At 33.1% G+C, this 15,354-nt stretch overlaps 2 protein-coding genes across 2 annotated transcripts; both read left to right on the top strand.

Moving 5' to 3' along the window:
* Positions 1–1,144: 1,144 nt before the first annotated feature.
* On the top strand, positions 1,145–2,279 carry LOC122605977. The gene has a single exon (XM_043778942.1). The coding sequence runs from the start codon at positions 1,340–1,342 to the stop codon at positions 2,042–2,044; it is 705 nt and encodes a 234-aa protein (XP_043634877.1). The 5' UTR covers positions 1,145–1,339; the 3' UTR covers positions 2,045–2,279.
* Positions 2,280–10,369: 8,090 nt separating this feature from the next.
* Positions 10,370–11,513, top strand: LOC122605566 (zinc finger protein ZAT5-like). Its single transcript, XM_043778525.1, has one exon. It carries the CDS (start codon positions 10,544–10,546, stop codon positions 11,306–11,308), a length of 765 nt encoding a protein of 254 aa, XP_043634460.1. The 5' UTR covers positions 10,370–10,543; the 3' UTR covers positions 11,309–11,513.
* The last annotated feature ends 3,841 nt before the right edge of the window (positions 11,514–15,354 follow it).

Below are 15,354 nucleotides of genomic sequence, written 5' to 3'. Positions count from 1 at the left end.
CTACAAAATTTTGACATTGACAAAGATACCATTTTTCTCTATGAACCAACATTACCAAAAAGTTTGAAGTATTCATATTTATTCAAGTACAAAATAAAGAAATTACTCGTAGTAATTTTCTTGATGTCATGACTCATGACTACATATTTGCATATACTTTAATAAATTAACTTTTTTTAAGAACTATATCAAAATTAACTTTTTTTAAGAACTATATCAAGTATAAAATGGTAAAGTTGAAATTCTACTTTTAAAAATGGACAGCTATTTTTGAACAAATGGACACTTGTTTTAAAACTTACAGCAAGGAATTTTCTGTCTTTTTGAATAATATAGAGATTTGTTATTTATTATCTTTGTATCTCTAAACTTTGTTTCTTTAAAAAAACAAAAAATTTGATTCATAATCAACATGTTTTGGATGCTTGTACACCATCATTGATTGCTTATGTCGTGTATAATATGTGAAATAAAATGTAAAAAACATTCTTTTCTTTTTTCGGGCAATAAGGGAAAAATCCCCCTGATAGATTTAATGTGAAAAACATGTTATCTATACTACTTTATAAACATTATCACAATCGCTCTACTAACAATTTTCAACACTCTATCTCATAAAAATGTCCTCATGCGAAAAGACCATTCTACCCATAATTAATTAATTAACTTTCTCTTTTTTATTCATTAATTTGAACATGTTCACTTAAAATACATATAATACACTTAATGAAATAGTTTACAACATAGACACATCAACTCCTAAAAGGACTACCTACCCCTTTTATATTAATTATTTTTGTCACCACCACTACCAACCGCCGCCGCCATTGTCAACCGCCACCACCACACCGCTGCTACTACCACCGCCACTGTATTGCGTGGGTAAAATGCTAGTACCAAAGTTTAAATATACATGAACCAAACATTAACCAAATAAGGTTATTCTATAGAAGAATTTCATGATGCTACAAAAGCTAGCTAGACTAGGGGTAACATTCCTAGCTTCTCTTTGATATCAATAATATATCCTTTTTAATGTTCCAGAAAAAAACTAGGAGTAACAAAGATGAGTATCACAAGCTAGTCTTTAAAAGACCAATTGATACAAACCACACTTCACTCCAAGTCTCCAACCACACTTCACTCCAACTACATTCATATGTTCCATATTCTCCCTTTTTTACAAACACAAATTTATTCACAATATGGCCACACTTCAACTACATTCTTGATTGTCCATATTAATGTAAACAAAAGATCACCACTTTATCACTTTTTTTTTTTATAACTCTTGTATGTACTTTTTCTTTCACACTTTCATAAAGTTTTGTTATATTTCATGTGTAATTTGAGAAAACCACTTTGGTCAACAACAACAACAATTATGGATATTGAAGCAACAAAATTAAGTGTTGAAGAACAGATTAGAGCAAAAGATGATGAGTTAAACCAACTCAAATATCTTCTTAATGACGTCATTAATGAAAGAAATGAAGCAAGGAAAAATTACCAATCTCTCCTTGTTGACAAATTATTTCTCCAAAAACAACTTGATCACCACCACCATAACCACCGTGAAACCACCACACCTCCCCTGTACTCCGGCGTCTCAACCATTGAAGATGAGCCCATTACAAATTACGGGTTTTCTTCCTCTGATTGCGAAGAGAGCATCGTTTCTTCACCACCCCTGGAAATCCCATTTCCGGCGCCGGAAATTGTGATTCCGACGAAGGGGTTGCCGGAAAATGGGAAATTTTTAGAAGCAGTGATGAAAGCAGGGCCTTTGTTACAGAATCTGTTACTGGTGGGACCACTACCACAATGGCACCACCCACCTCCGCAGTTGGACACATACCAGATTCCGCCGCCGCCGTTGGTGATCCCACCTCTGCCACGTGTCAACCATTTAGTACGTCAACAATCTTTAACACGTAGCATGATAATTATTGGCAACAGTTGTGGTGAGTTTAACAATCAAAGGGAGTTTTCTGAAGACTGTGATTCTTCGACAAAGACCAAATACCAAAGAATTTCATTTTAAGTTTGACTCTTGTTAAGACGACGACAATAACAACAATGCTCAATCTTGTCTGTTAAAAGCGGGATATAGAAAGCCGTATCTCAATGCGAAGGTAAAAGAGAATGGTTCTAGACTCTTGTTAATGCATTTTACATAATAGAGATTTGACTTTTAGTCAAATTTATAATCATAGATGTATTTATTAAACTTTTTCGATTTGTTATACTCCAAGAAATTGAAGTTAAAATTAGAACCATACTATGATGTGAAATTTGGAAAAAGGGTGGTGATAACTGCAGGTGTAAAATGCAGTTTTTGGTGACTCGTATGATTTAAGGCTGCCATTATAAAAATTATAACCCCTATGTGGAAAGTTTAAATAAAAATTATAACCCCTATGTTGAAAGTTTAAATAAATGAAACATGCAAATTGACTATAATACCCTTAATGAATTAAATCACCATCAACCCTTAATATTAAATTACACCATTAGTCTATTATATTATAAAATATCTCTACTAACCTCTTTAAATCAAATACTTTTACGTTTTACCTATACCAATAGATGTCGCCACCATGGTCATCGTCTGCTCGCCGCCGCATTACGCGGGTATCATGCTCATTATAGTTAACCAAAATCAATATTTGGGTAATTAAGACCATCTCTAACCCTGCATTATGGGCAATTTTATGTAGTCTTTATGTCGAATCTTATTTTGTTTGTTTGTAACTCCTAAGATGACTGGATTCATTAAATAACTGAATTGACAAAAATGTATAAGTTATCCCATTGCATATAAATAGATTAAGTCAATAAAATTATTTTTTTTATTAAATCATAAAAGAAACATTTTTATTTAGTTAATGAATTAATTATTTTTATTAAGTATGCTAAGTCCTAAACAAGTAAGAACGTAGACCATCAGCCTATCACAGCTACAGTACGTTTTATGATCGCTTTTATGCGCTTCAGTCTTATAGCAATAATTTAAACATCCGGTTTTATTTCTTTAAATTTCTTTTTCTTCTTCTTCTTTTTTTTTAAAAGTGTTTTATAAGGTTTGTTTTTTTAATTAAAAAGTGGAACAGTATAGTTGAGCTATGAAACCGAAGGATCGGAGGTAATAAGTGGTTCATCACTTCATTGTTATGTAAGTTTTCTATATATCCTTTAAAACTTTGATATCACTCGACCTCAACTACGTACATGGTTTTAAAATAGCTATCACACATGGAATTTCAACGGGGCAAATGCATTTACATAGTCAATGCGAAAGTTTTTCAAATTCTTATGACAATCCCCTTGTATTCACATGTGTAGCACGCATTGAATAATTATAAAATTAACAAATGGACTGCATCGTCATTTAATATAACATTGTATATATGACCAGTTATTAGTTATTAAGATAAGTAAGTTAATATTTACAACATACGGATTTTAAACGTGATTTTTGAACGAAACCATATAGATGAAGTCTGATTAACCCACTAAAGCATAAAAATTCAACATTGAAGAATAGTATTTCCTAGTTACAAAAACGGGATTGAGCGTAAAATTGAAGTCTAGATAGCGTTGATTTTTAAGGTTAAAGAGAAAAAGTACATGTGTGTTGCGGTGGTGATGTAGGTGATGACGGGGTGGTGATTTAATGGCGGTGGTAGCGGTGGCGGTGATGAGGTGATCATCTACCTGACGGTGCTCCGCCCTTAGCTGTACAGGTTTCATCCTCGAATTCGTCGAAAGTATATCGAATGACATAGCTAATGAAAGAGCATGAAATTTTAAGAACACTCATATAATTTTTATAATTTATCGATGTACGGTTTTTGAGATAAAAAATTTTGAAAGAATTGAAGGAATAAAATAATTTATGAAGGAGAGAGAATAAAAAATGATTGGTTGTGATTTGAGGAGAGATAAAAAGTATTATAGTTATTTTAGGTAAAAATATAAAATAAATAGGAAGAATATTTTGATGAAGTAAATGTTAAAACTTAAAATCTTAGACAAGATTTATTTGCTTTATAATATAACGAGAGTAAGTACCCGCGCGTTGTAGCGGTGAGATGGTGGGGGTGATAGGTCATAAAGTGTGATAGCCAAATGCCTTAACCGGGTTCCGCCATCGGATTTAAAAATTCGTCGAAAGTATATCGAATGACATCTCTAATGAAAGAGCATGAAATTTTAAGAACACCTATATAAATTTTATAATTTATCGATGTACGGTTTGTGAGATAAAAGATTTTGAATGAATTGGAGGAATAAATGATTTATGAAGGAGAGAGAAAAAAGACGATTAATTGATATTTGAGGAGAGAGAAAGGGTATTTAGTAAATATATAATTGATAGAAGGGGTATTTTGAGAAAGTAAATGTTGAAGCTTAAAATTTTAGACAAGAACTTTTTGCTTTATAATATAGTATAGATATAGATAGTATAGATATAGACTTGAGCTACAAGTTAGGCCGTTCCTTATAATGCGTCCCAGACGCGTCGGACGCAGAAGAAGCAGTGGACGTTAGTAGCACGGGCGCGTCTTGGGACTGCGTCTTGTGTTTACTTCCAAAAACGGACGTGCATCTGTTGCTTGAAGTGGGGCCCAAAGTCGAATGTCTAATGCTTAAAATAAAAATAAAAAGCCAACTTTTGAATTTTTGAACTAGCAACGGCTAGGACCCCGCTCCCCTTCTCTCAATTTTTTTTTTATTTTATTTTTTTATTTCTATTTAAACAACACTATTTCACCATCATTTCTTCACATTCTACTTCCATCTTACATTTTCTTACTAAAAAACACATCTTTCTTTCAAGAATTCGTCAACCAAAATGTCTTATTTTAAGACGAGCTGGAGCAAATTGGGGCTACGTGCAAAAACCTCATCGAGAAGTACGGGGCGTATTTTAAGGATATCTAGTTTGTTGTTTTTTTTTTTTTGTTTTTTTAGTTTAATGTGTTTAATGTTTTTTTTATTTATTTTAATTTTCAATGTGTTATGTGTTTTATTTTTAAGTGTTTTAATGTTTTAATTAAAATAAAATGTGTTTGTTTAATTTTATGAAAAATAAAAATGAAATAATATAATAATAGATGAATAGTGTTAGAAGTTGGTTAGAAGTGAGGATTATAAGGAGGGGGTGTTCTTGGTGTGTCTAGAAGTGATGAATAGTGTTAGAAGTGGTTTAGAAGTAGTGTGTTATAAGTATAGACCTTATTAGCACCTTTACTCATCGAGTTTTGGGTTATGAGCTTGAAACAAATGTCAACAAATTAAGGGGGGGGGGGGGGAGTCGACGGTGAGATGCCAAGAGAGATGGAGCGAGCTCGCGAGTTGGGGAATGGTTCGGCCGCCACTGCAGCGAGTTGAGGAGGGATATGGGGTTGGCGAGCTTCATTCTCGCGGAGGGTTGGGGTGTTGAAGCTTAAGGTGACCGTTAGGGGGGGTTAAATGAAAATAATTCAAACGGTATAGTTACCGTTTTAGGGACCCATTTTGCCTCGTTTCGAAAGTTTAGGGTTGTTTTTTGGGCTTAGAAAACCAGTTCCACCATTGATATATATACATACACACCATACAAACACTACATATTTGATCACCAAACATATATACACAAACATATAAACCTAAATATGGATCCTAGAATGAAAAACTCAATGTCAAAGGTGCAAGGTGGTCGTGGACGGGCTCAACAAATGATTCGACCACAACAACCCGTTCGATCACACCACAACCAAAATCGGCAGCCTCAACAAATGGTGCGACCACAACAACATCAAGTACCATTGATCCATTTCAGACGAGTGGGTCAACCTCGCAACAATACTATCGACCCGAACCAATTTCCCCTCTTCCACTACACGCTATTTCTCAACCAAATAAAACGTCCAAGATGAGCTTTCAAACGATGAGAAACGAAGAAAGTCAACCGAATCGGGCCAATATGAGTCGGCTAGCAATGATGACCCAATTTTACCGAATCTTAATGAAGACCCATCGCCTCCCATTGAAAACCGATCAAGAAAAGGAAAAAAACCCGTTAGTGAATCGTCATCCAAGTCAAGTGTCAACGATTTTGTTCAGGAGTACACGGCGAAGAAAGCTCAAATGTTAGACGAGAACGCATTGTTGCATCAACAAGCGTATGAAAAATACATTGAGGAAAAGGAGAAAAAAAACAAACTAACCGACACGAAGCAAGAAAATGAAGATTACAAGTTTTTCAACAAATCACATCATCGAGCCACGGGTGCAATGTTGGAATGGGTCCTCAATCGAAAGCGTGCTATTGCCGAGAAGTATGGCTGGGATTGTAACTTTTAATTAATATTTGTGTTAGTTTTTAAGCGTATTTGTGTAACGAACTTATTAAATAATATTAATGTTAGTTTTTAATATAATTTGGTTAACTATATTCTTAAAGGGTTTAGAATGCAAAATTTTAAATGTTAAGGATAAGTATTGAAACTTTTAAAGAAAAGGTTGGGAGTATCGGATGCCACTAAAAAAGGTTGAAAAAAAGGTTGAAGGGTTGAAATAAGGTGAGGTAATTTGATTGGATAATTGGAGGGAGATGAGGGAGATGAACCCTCCGGCTTCCTTCGAAGAATAAAGTTACATGATTAATTGTTTTGATCAATTTAATGATTGGTTTACATAATAATTACATTTATGCATAATTGCATACTTGCATACAGCATATACGCAAACAATGGGTTTTTATTTCATGTGATAATGATAACTAGCATAAATGAAGTGTTCCTTAAGAAAAGAAAAGTCAAAAACACTGGTATTATAAAGTGGACCATAGACCGGAAAAACAGAGTCCAACTTGTAAACCTTTTTGGACAAACAATCATAAGCCCATTTTCGATGGCCCAACGAGTACAACTTATCAACTTAATTTTCTGAAGGGAAAATCAAAAAGTTTACTTAACCTTCCCCTTTTTTTTTAAGCAGTAAACTTATATACCATTAAAGAATTAATCACTATAACAAATATGTTATTTGTTCACACTTGTTTTTCAATACCTTTAAAAAATGTGAAAACTTTTGTTAATTTAATCACATTTAAAAGTCTGTAGGAATAATTTACATTTCAAAGTGTGAAAGAAATTTAAAAAATCACAATATTTACACACTTATAGATGTGGAAAAGAAAAGTTCACATTTTCAAGTGTGTAAAAATATATCAATTGTTCACACTTAAGAGTGTGAAAGTTAATTTGTAACACTTGTTTCTTCACACATGGAGGGTGTAAAGAAATCATGTCTTACAAGTTGTTGAAAATATTTGACAGTTGTTCACACTTTTAAGTGTTAACATTTTGTTTACACATTTATAACTTTTGAAATTTATTCACACTTTTAAATGTAACTTTTTTCTACATATTTTTATATGTGATTAAATTCATAAATTTTTTCACATTTTTTATAACCAAGTGTAATCAAATAAATTTTTTTTTGATAGTGAATCTTTATGGCATAAACCCCACAAGACCTAGCCAAGATTTGAATCCGGTCTGTTGGTAACTTAAAGTGAGCAAAATGGTTTAGGGTATTTGACTATTCGGTATGCTCCCGCGAAAAGGGAGTGAGTAAATCTGGGAAAGCTGGGGTAGTCAACCTATGTGCTATTCATAGTGCGAGGAAAATGGCCGGCCACCGCGGGTGAAGAGGATGTGTTTTGAGTGATTAGAGTGTGATTAGCGTCTTCCAAAAACTTGCTTAGGAGTGTGTGTGGAGATACATACAAGAAGTATATGTTTGATTGAGATGTGTGTGATGTCGCATCACTTAACAGTGTCAAGTCTTGTGGAATAATATGTGAGTGGATCAAGGATTTTCCGCTTTTCAAATACCCTGCAATAATCACGTCGATCTTTTGGAGTAATTAAGAAGCATTGCGTACGGGGAGAAGATTTTTATTTGTCTAATATTATATGCCATATTCACCAGTAGTCCCTATGGTTCATTTTGTTTTTTGCAGATGGGCTTACCACATAGCTTCATTAGAGGCATTTCATAAACAGAATAATAACTTTATGCAAAGTCTTTCCACTATATATATATAATGTTGAATGGTTTGGACCACCATTTTGTGAAACTAGCAATATATGTCAAAGGGTATGATTCAAAGTGGACTCCATTAGGGATATCCAAAGGCGGCAACACTAACACCATCGTTGGTCAGCAGCGAAGCACCTCTTGTATTTAGCCCACCATGCTTATTTATTCGTTTGATCGTTAAAAAGACGTGATGTAGTTTTGTTCTGAAACAAGCTATTGTTCCATGTAGTCTTCTAACCATATATGAAAGCTATCTTTAAGATGCCATAATCTTCCACTTGTTTTAATTTGTTCACATTTCCTCCTAAGCTATTCTCTGTCACACGCTCTTAATCTTAGATAAATCCAAGTAGATACCTAATGGCATAATAATTGAAATGTTGCTTTCTAAAGTGCAGTTTTGGTAGACATTCAAGAGAATACTAGAACACATATATCTGTTGTTATGGAACCATAACTTTAAAACCTTTTGACTACTTTTTTTACAGTGCTACATTGTGCTAGTCTGTGTCATTGTGCATATATTAATTTAAGTATGTTTAGATAATCTCGCGTGGCACGCTTTTAGCTAGCCTTCATTTGCCCTTTGAACCATCTTAGATATTGGACTAAGAATCACTTTTGAACTTGTTATGTATAGGTGTTGTAGTTTAACTCCAATATCCAATTTGGGTATCCAGTGTTAATTACTCTTCAATCTCACACTGCACATTATGTTGATAGTATTGTTCAGATTATAATGTGTTGCAATTGCAAACTGAAGTTGAAATATTTGCATATTTATCTACTACAATACTTGCTGTTAAGTAAGTGCTTGTCCTACTTAAACATCACAAACACACATATAGTACTTTGCCTACTTAAAGATTTCTTTGAACACTTTGCTCCACTTCCACCTTAAAAATCAAAATATACATTCAGTGCACTCTGATCACTCACAGTGGTTATTATCCTTTATTTAATAGCTAGCTATCTATTCCTCTAAGCCTGACTTTTAACTAATTAAAGTAGCTGAATAGGTTAACTTAATTTTGACACTGAATTATATACCCTGTAACTTGTTTCAAACATTGGCTTCTAATACATTAGAACTATAGTGGTGCAAATTTACCAATCTACCTACAAAAATACTCATTCAATTCGGGTTTATGTTAATTCAAAAACTAACCTAAGCGCCGAACGAAAGTTCTCTTATTTCACCAATCTATCTAAGAAAATACTATGTTGATTCGGGTTATGCCAGGTTAAGAACTTACCTGAACCGAAAGTAAGTACTCTAAAAAGTGGCATCAAGTATCTTTCATTTATTTGGTATCTTGCGTAGGAGCAAAACTTCTTTTAAATTGGGTCGCATGTACTTTATGCCCCTGTTGTAAATGTCTCGTTTACTACTATTCAATTATTAGTAGTTTGCCACTATGCTAATTTCGATTGTTGTTTACAAAAATAAAATGAAATCAGTGGATCTTTGAGTCGCTGATTCTGTCCGGAAATCGGAGATGGAGGGCTTGGTCTACCCAACTTAGCTAGTAGTCGGACATTATTTGTTGGCAGTTAAAAAACAAAAAGATACAGATATGGATCGATGAAACATTTTAAAATGAATATGGATAGTAATGATGAAAAATAAATGAGTGAAGTAGATTTGTGAATAACATCCATACCTTATATAATGTCATCCCTAGTCATATTGTAATACAACATGAATTATCTATAACCTTTTTTTTACAGGTCAACTTTTGTTCTGAACAATGAACATTCTTTTCTTATACTAGCTTCTTATTATTTAGGTTACTTGTTATTTTGTTAACATAAATAAAAGTACATGTAACAAAAAATGAGTATTAATAGAAATTTGTTTTTTTAACAGTCGATTTGGGATACCTAACCATATAATGGTGAAGCCTCTATACGTACTCTAACCTACGAGATGTTGATCATAAACCCAAAACCTATGAGAAAATCCAAAAACTCATCTACCAGTTGAACTAATTTCATTTGTCATTTAACAGAAACTAAGAGAAGAGATAAAACTCACTCCCCCTTAATTTATCTATATATTCTTTTTCCATTCACTTTGAATATATAAAATGAAATTTGTAAGCAACTTTTTGATAGCTAAGTTTATAAATACAAGTCTAAGCAACATTTATTTAAATCAAACAATTTATATAACAAGTTGTTTCTGTGACATGGCTTTCACCAGATTAATACTCGTAGTTTCTTTATCACTCACTCTATAAAGCAAACTAAAATAGCAAGTTATGATTACACCATTAATTATTGATTAAGATACCATATATAATGGGAACCAATAGCTTCACTCCTTCCACATATAATCCATAAAGCACTACTGGTCCCGTACCAAGTCTCTCTATAAAAAAGACTTCAAAGTAGTTAGTTGTATCTAGACCAAAGGATCGTACTGGACTTTATCCCTGAATCCATGAGCGGTGATCGAGCCCACACAGAAAAGCGTATGGATCACCAGATGCCTTGTTCGTCTTTTGGTTTGGCTGTTGAAACAAGCTCAAGCTCCTATAGTGGTGGTTATATGTCATCTGATGAGGAAGAGGAAGACATGGCCAACTGCTTGATCATGTTGGCTTATAGCGACAAACCTACAAATCTCGATCATCACTATCAGAAAACCGACAAGCAGCTAAAACTTCGAAGTGTAACAGAGATGACCACCTCCAATTCTAGTTTACACAACTACGAGTGTAAAACATGTAATCGGGCCTTTCCATCATTTCAAGCCTTGGGTGGACATCGAGCTAGTCACAAGAAACCCAAAATTACCACTATTGAAGACAAGAATAACCATTTTGGTTCCATTATTAAAACAGAACTTCCTAAAGAAGATCACTTCCATCTTCATTACGAAGAAAACAAGACAAGCAACAACAAGAAGGGGAAAATTCATGAATGCTCTATTTGCGGATCAGAGTTTCTGTCAGGTCAAGCTCTTGGTGGTCACATGAGACGACACCGTGCACCTCTGCCTTCTACAAACCAAATGATCAATATTGATACAATAAGTCCCCTGCATACTACCGAAAAGTCACATGTTCTATCTATTGATCTAAACCTACCAGCCCCGGAGGTTGTGGATGATGTCGTCCATTCAAGTAATCATTTCACCGCGACTAGTTCATCACAACGGCCTCTTGTCTTCTCCACCGTGGCATTAGTTGATTGCCATTACTAACAAGAAAGGACATGTTACACTCAGCCCATATGTATCTATAGTTAAGTTAACCCAATTTAATTAGTGGTTGAGGACATGTAACACTCATCCCATATGTATTATCTGTAGTTAATCAAATTAACACGATTTGTGATAAATTACAGACTACTAGCTATGTTATCATCTTAGATACATTTTCAATCATATATAGTTTTCTTTTATTATATATACTTTGATTGAAGTTATGCTAACAAAATTTTACAAGTAGTGTTTTATGTACGCTTTCTAACATATAGAAAGATTTATGTGACATATAACATAAACTATGGAATTAGTTTAATAACTAGTCTAGTAGTGATATATTGGTATATTTTGGGTGTTGAAGTAGTGTAGTGTAGTAGTGAGTGTGGAATACTTTGAGTAAGTGGTGAGTGTTAAATTGATAATGTGGTGTTGCATGTCATGCCTTACCTTTCATTCACGAAAAGTGAGTGATATATAAAAGTAGGTATCTTTCCCTTTGTATTTCCTTTTTTAATTAGTTTAGTTTCCATTTTTGATGGTATCCAGGTAAATTAAATCAATGATCCAATTCCAATTAAGTTTTTCAATAATTCCATATATTTAGTGTGAAAAGAGAAATCAAGATACGATTTGATATTTGAACCAATAAAGTAGGCCTTGAAACCAAATCAAACATTCATTTATAGTAGACACATATATACATCAGTAAGTATGTGTTACACGATTCTTAAATTTCAGTACGTGTGGACACGTGGATGAGTTGCTATTTTCATGTTCTTCAATTCGAAAGCCTAATTTACTTGCTTTAATTTGGAGGCTTAACTAATTAAAGCTATCCGACTAACTTTCTTGATTTAGCATAGTTTAAGAAACCGAATATGTGGTTTGGTTTCTTACCAAAATATATCCGCACTTGAGGTGTACGTAGGAAAGCAAGAGATTTGTGTGGAGCACCAAGTAGTAGAAGAGCAAGTGTGTCGAGAAAGATAAGATGTCATGGGAATGGAATGAGTAGGGTTTGGCACAAGTAGCACCACAACCAAAAGTGGTGGTTTAGGTTTCTCTATTTTTAGTTTTGTACCACACAAGCATAAACAACAAACTTTGGCATTATAGTTTGGGCCTAATATTTACATAAACCAAACTTTAGCTAGCTATTTTAAGGGCTTAGCGATTTTTAAAAGGATTTACTCTTTTTTACTTTTGTTCTTTTACGCCGTTCCGTAAAAACTTCTGTTAAATTACATATGTGGCTGACGACATTGCTAACATGTCTAATGCCTAATGACGTGACATTCACACCTTTGACACCTAGTTTTTTTTTTTTTTTTTGTCTATCATGTCAACATATTTATTGTTTTTTTCATTTTTTAAGATATAGTTTTTACGGGACCAAACCAGAAATACCGAAATTGATATTGAATTAAGCACAAATTTAAAATATCATGTACCATATTCTACAACTTGCAATTTTTTAATATTGTATGGGGGACTATATACAACAACATGGAAGTTGAGTTTCATTACTTTTTGGTATTTTAAATTCATCATCCCCTCATAATATTTTTTAACATATAAGTAATTTTCTACTATTTCTTATATTTACAAGGCCCCACACATTGTACAATGTCATAGGTTCAAACCCGGATACCCTCATAACAATTAAGGTATGTCTTTTACATTATGGATAGACAGCCGATTGTCAATCCGTTTGAGTTGTCGGTTATTAACTTTTTGCCAAGAACATACGTGTGGAAAGATAGGAAATTACATACATGTTAAAGTATGTCTGCATTATAATTTATAAATTTCTATTCCCCGTTACAAGTATATTTTGGTTTGCAAATATTAGTTTAAAAATCAGTTGTATGTTACGTGATACTTATACCAAATGAAGTTGAGGGTTGCCCTCAAAACACATGCTCACATGAGCACGCAAATTAAAGAGTGAAAAATCTATCAAGTTAATTGACCATTACTCGTAAGGTTTTAGCTTTATTATTTAATATTTTGATACATGTATCGCTACACTTTAAGACGATCATAATCACTATATAAAAGCAAGAGAGGACATACTTTGATTATTAGCCAAATCACAAAAATCTTTTATAAAAGTCAATTATGATTGCTGCATCTTATGGCGCATTTGGTTCATATAATGTTTTAAGAAAAAATTAATTGAAATTCGAAGGAATAGAATTTAACTTAATATTTTTATATTTTTCAAAAGTTTAAGTGGCAAACGGAATTAAATTCCATTCCCCGCCTCAAATATTGTTTTTAATTTGACTCAATAGTAAATCACTTTCACACAAATTAAGTTTCATATATTGTGAAAAAAGAAACTAATTACATGGAATAGCTAGCTAAGTGCCTAAGTCTAACATTTTGATTGATGGGTAATAAAGTAATGCTAAAAAGATGAGCTGGGTATATTTGGGATATTGCAGGCCCTTGTATATTGTAATTTGATATTTGGACCAGATGCCGGCCCGTTTAGACTTTGTTAATTCCCCAGCTCTTTTACAGTCCATTTCAAACTACATGGATCATGGATGGCACCACTTCACAAATCTAATAGTATAAGTTTAATTTACCAAAATGCCCCTTTCCTTTTTATTTGTCTCTTCGTTAATTCCATTATAAGAAAACCTAGTTAAAGCATGTCATATAACTAATGAAGCTTTCTTTAGAAGAGTTAAAATGATGCAACTTGGAATCAAAGTTTTCTGCAATGTGCAAAGTTCTAGCTTTACGATCTCAAATCACATAACTTGAAAACAATTCATAGAATATATAGTCAACCTAAACAAAACAAAACATTTTCATATATTGTTAATTTTTTTTTTTTTTTTTTGAAATGTGTGAATTACTCACGAATATCAGGAGGTCTAGCATACATTGGTCTAAACCGAGGCCGCGTTATAAAGCACATCGTTGAATAGTTCGCCAACTTAAACCTCTCGGCGATAAACCCCTATCACCAAAGATCTCTTGTAAGGGGAAAAGTCACTACTTAGGTCCATCATAATTGGAAATTAAATGTTTATGAGGAAACAAACTTCCTTGATATGAGACCATCTAAATATCTAATGATGATTTTCACATATTGTTATTTATTTTATTTTATTTATTTGTGTCCAATAAATATATTCCCTATCATCGCACATAACCATTTTTACCAATTGAAATTCAACATCTTAATTGATGAGTTATCTCGATATTACCAGGCAAAAACACCTATAGAAGAAGATTATAATATAGATAATTATGTATTTCGGTTTACTATTTGTCATGAAATTCAACCACATGATTGTTGATATATGTAGAATGATTCATAATTTAAAATAGTAATTTACGCATGGCCTAATATCATCGAATGAAACCCAGCTTGACGTCTTGTGTACGTACCTTTGACAAGAACAAAGTTCCATGTAGATATGTATGTATATATATGTGTGGGCTCTTTGCATCTATATATACAATGAAAGAATTCTAAAAAGAGCCAATAAATCATGCACTCATGAATCTCAGTGAACGAGAAGCTATAGCTATTTGAATTTTGATATTCCCTCCAATATTGCCCCTTTAATTCTGTGTGAAATAAATGCGCCTTAAACTATCTAACGGAAATATAATATATAGATATGTTTGCATCAACACGCTCGTAGAGGAGGGAGGGCCAGGCGGGGCTTAATTACTTTCTTGCATAATCTTCGGTAGGGGTCCTTACTAGATCGAGTAGGGGTCACATTTAAGTGAAATGATAATGTTAGGATGTTTTATACTTATTTCTGATCCATACATCTTATGATTAATTAATGCAAGTTTCGTTTAGCTAGCTCATTCAAGGTTTTTATTTGGCCAAAACTGTATATATGCCAATTAAATTAAATTAAAAGAGCATATATATATATATATATGGAGCGCTAGCTTTCTTGCTTATTTGAGATTTGAAGGGAATTCGATCAAAAATATTGGCAAGACATGCATCATATAATATTTGAACCTATATATATTGATATATGCATGATTATGATCAT

The sequence above is a fragment of the Erigeron canadensis genome, chromosome 6 (genome assembly GCF_010389155.1).
Source record: "Erigeron canadensis isolate Cc75 chromosome 6, C_canadensis_v1, whole genome shotgun sequence".
NCBI classification, from domain to species: domain Eukaryota; kingdom Viridiplantae; phylum Streptophyta; class Magnoliopsida; order Asterales; family Asteraceae; genus Erigeron; species Erigeron canadensis.
This window is presented reverse-complemented; position numbering and strand designations above follow the sequence as displayed.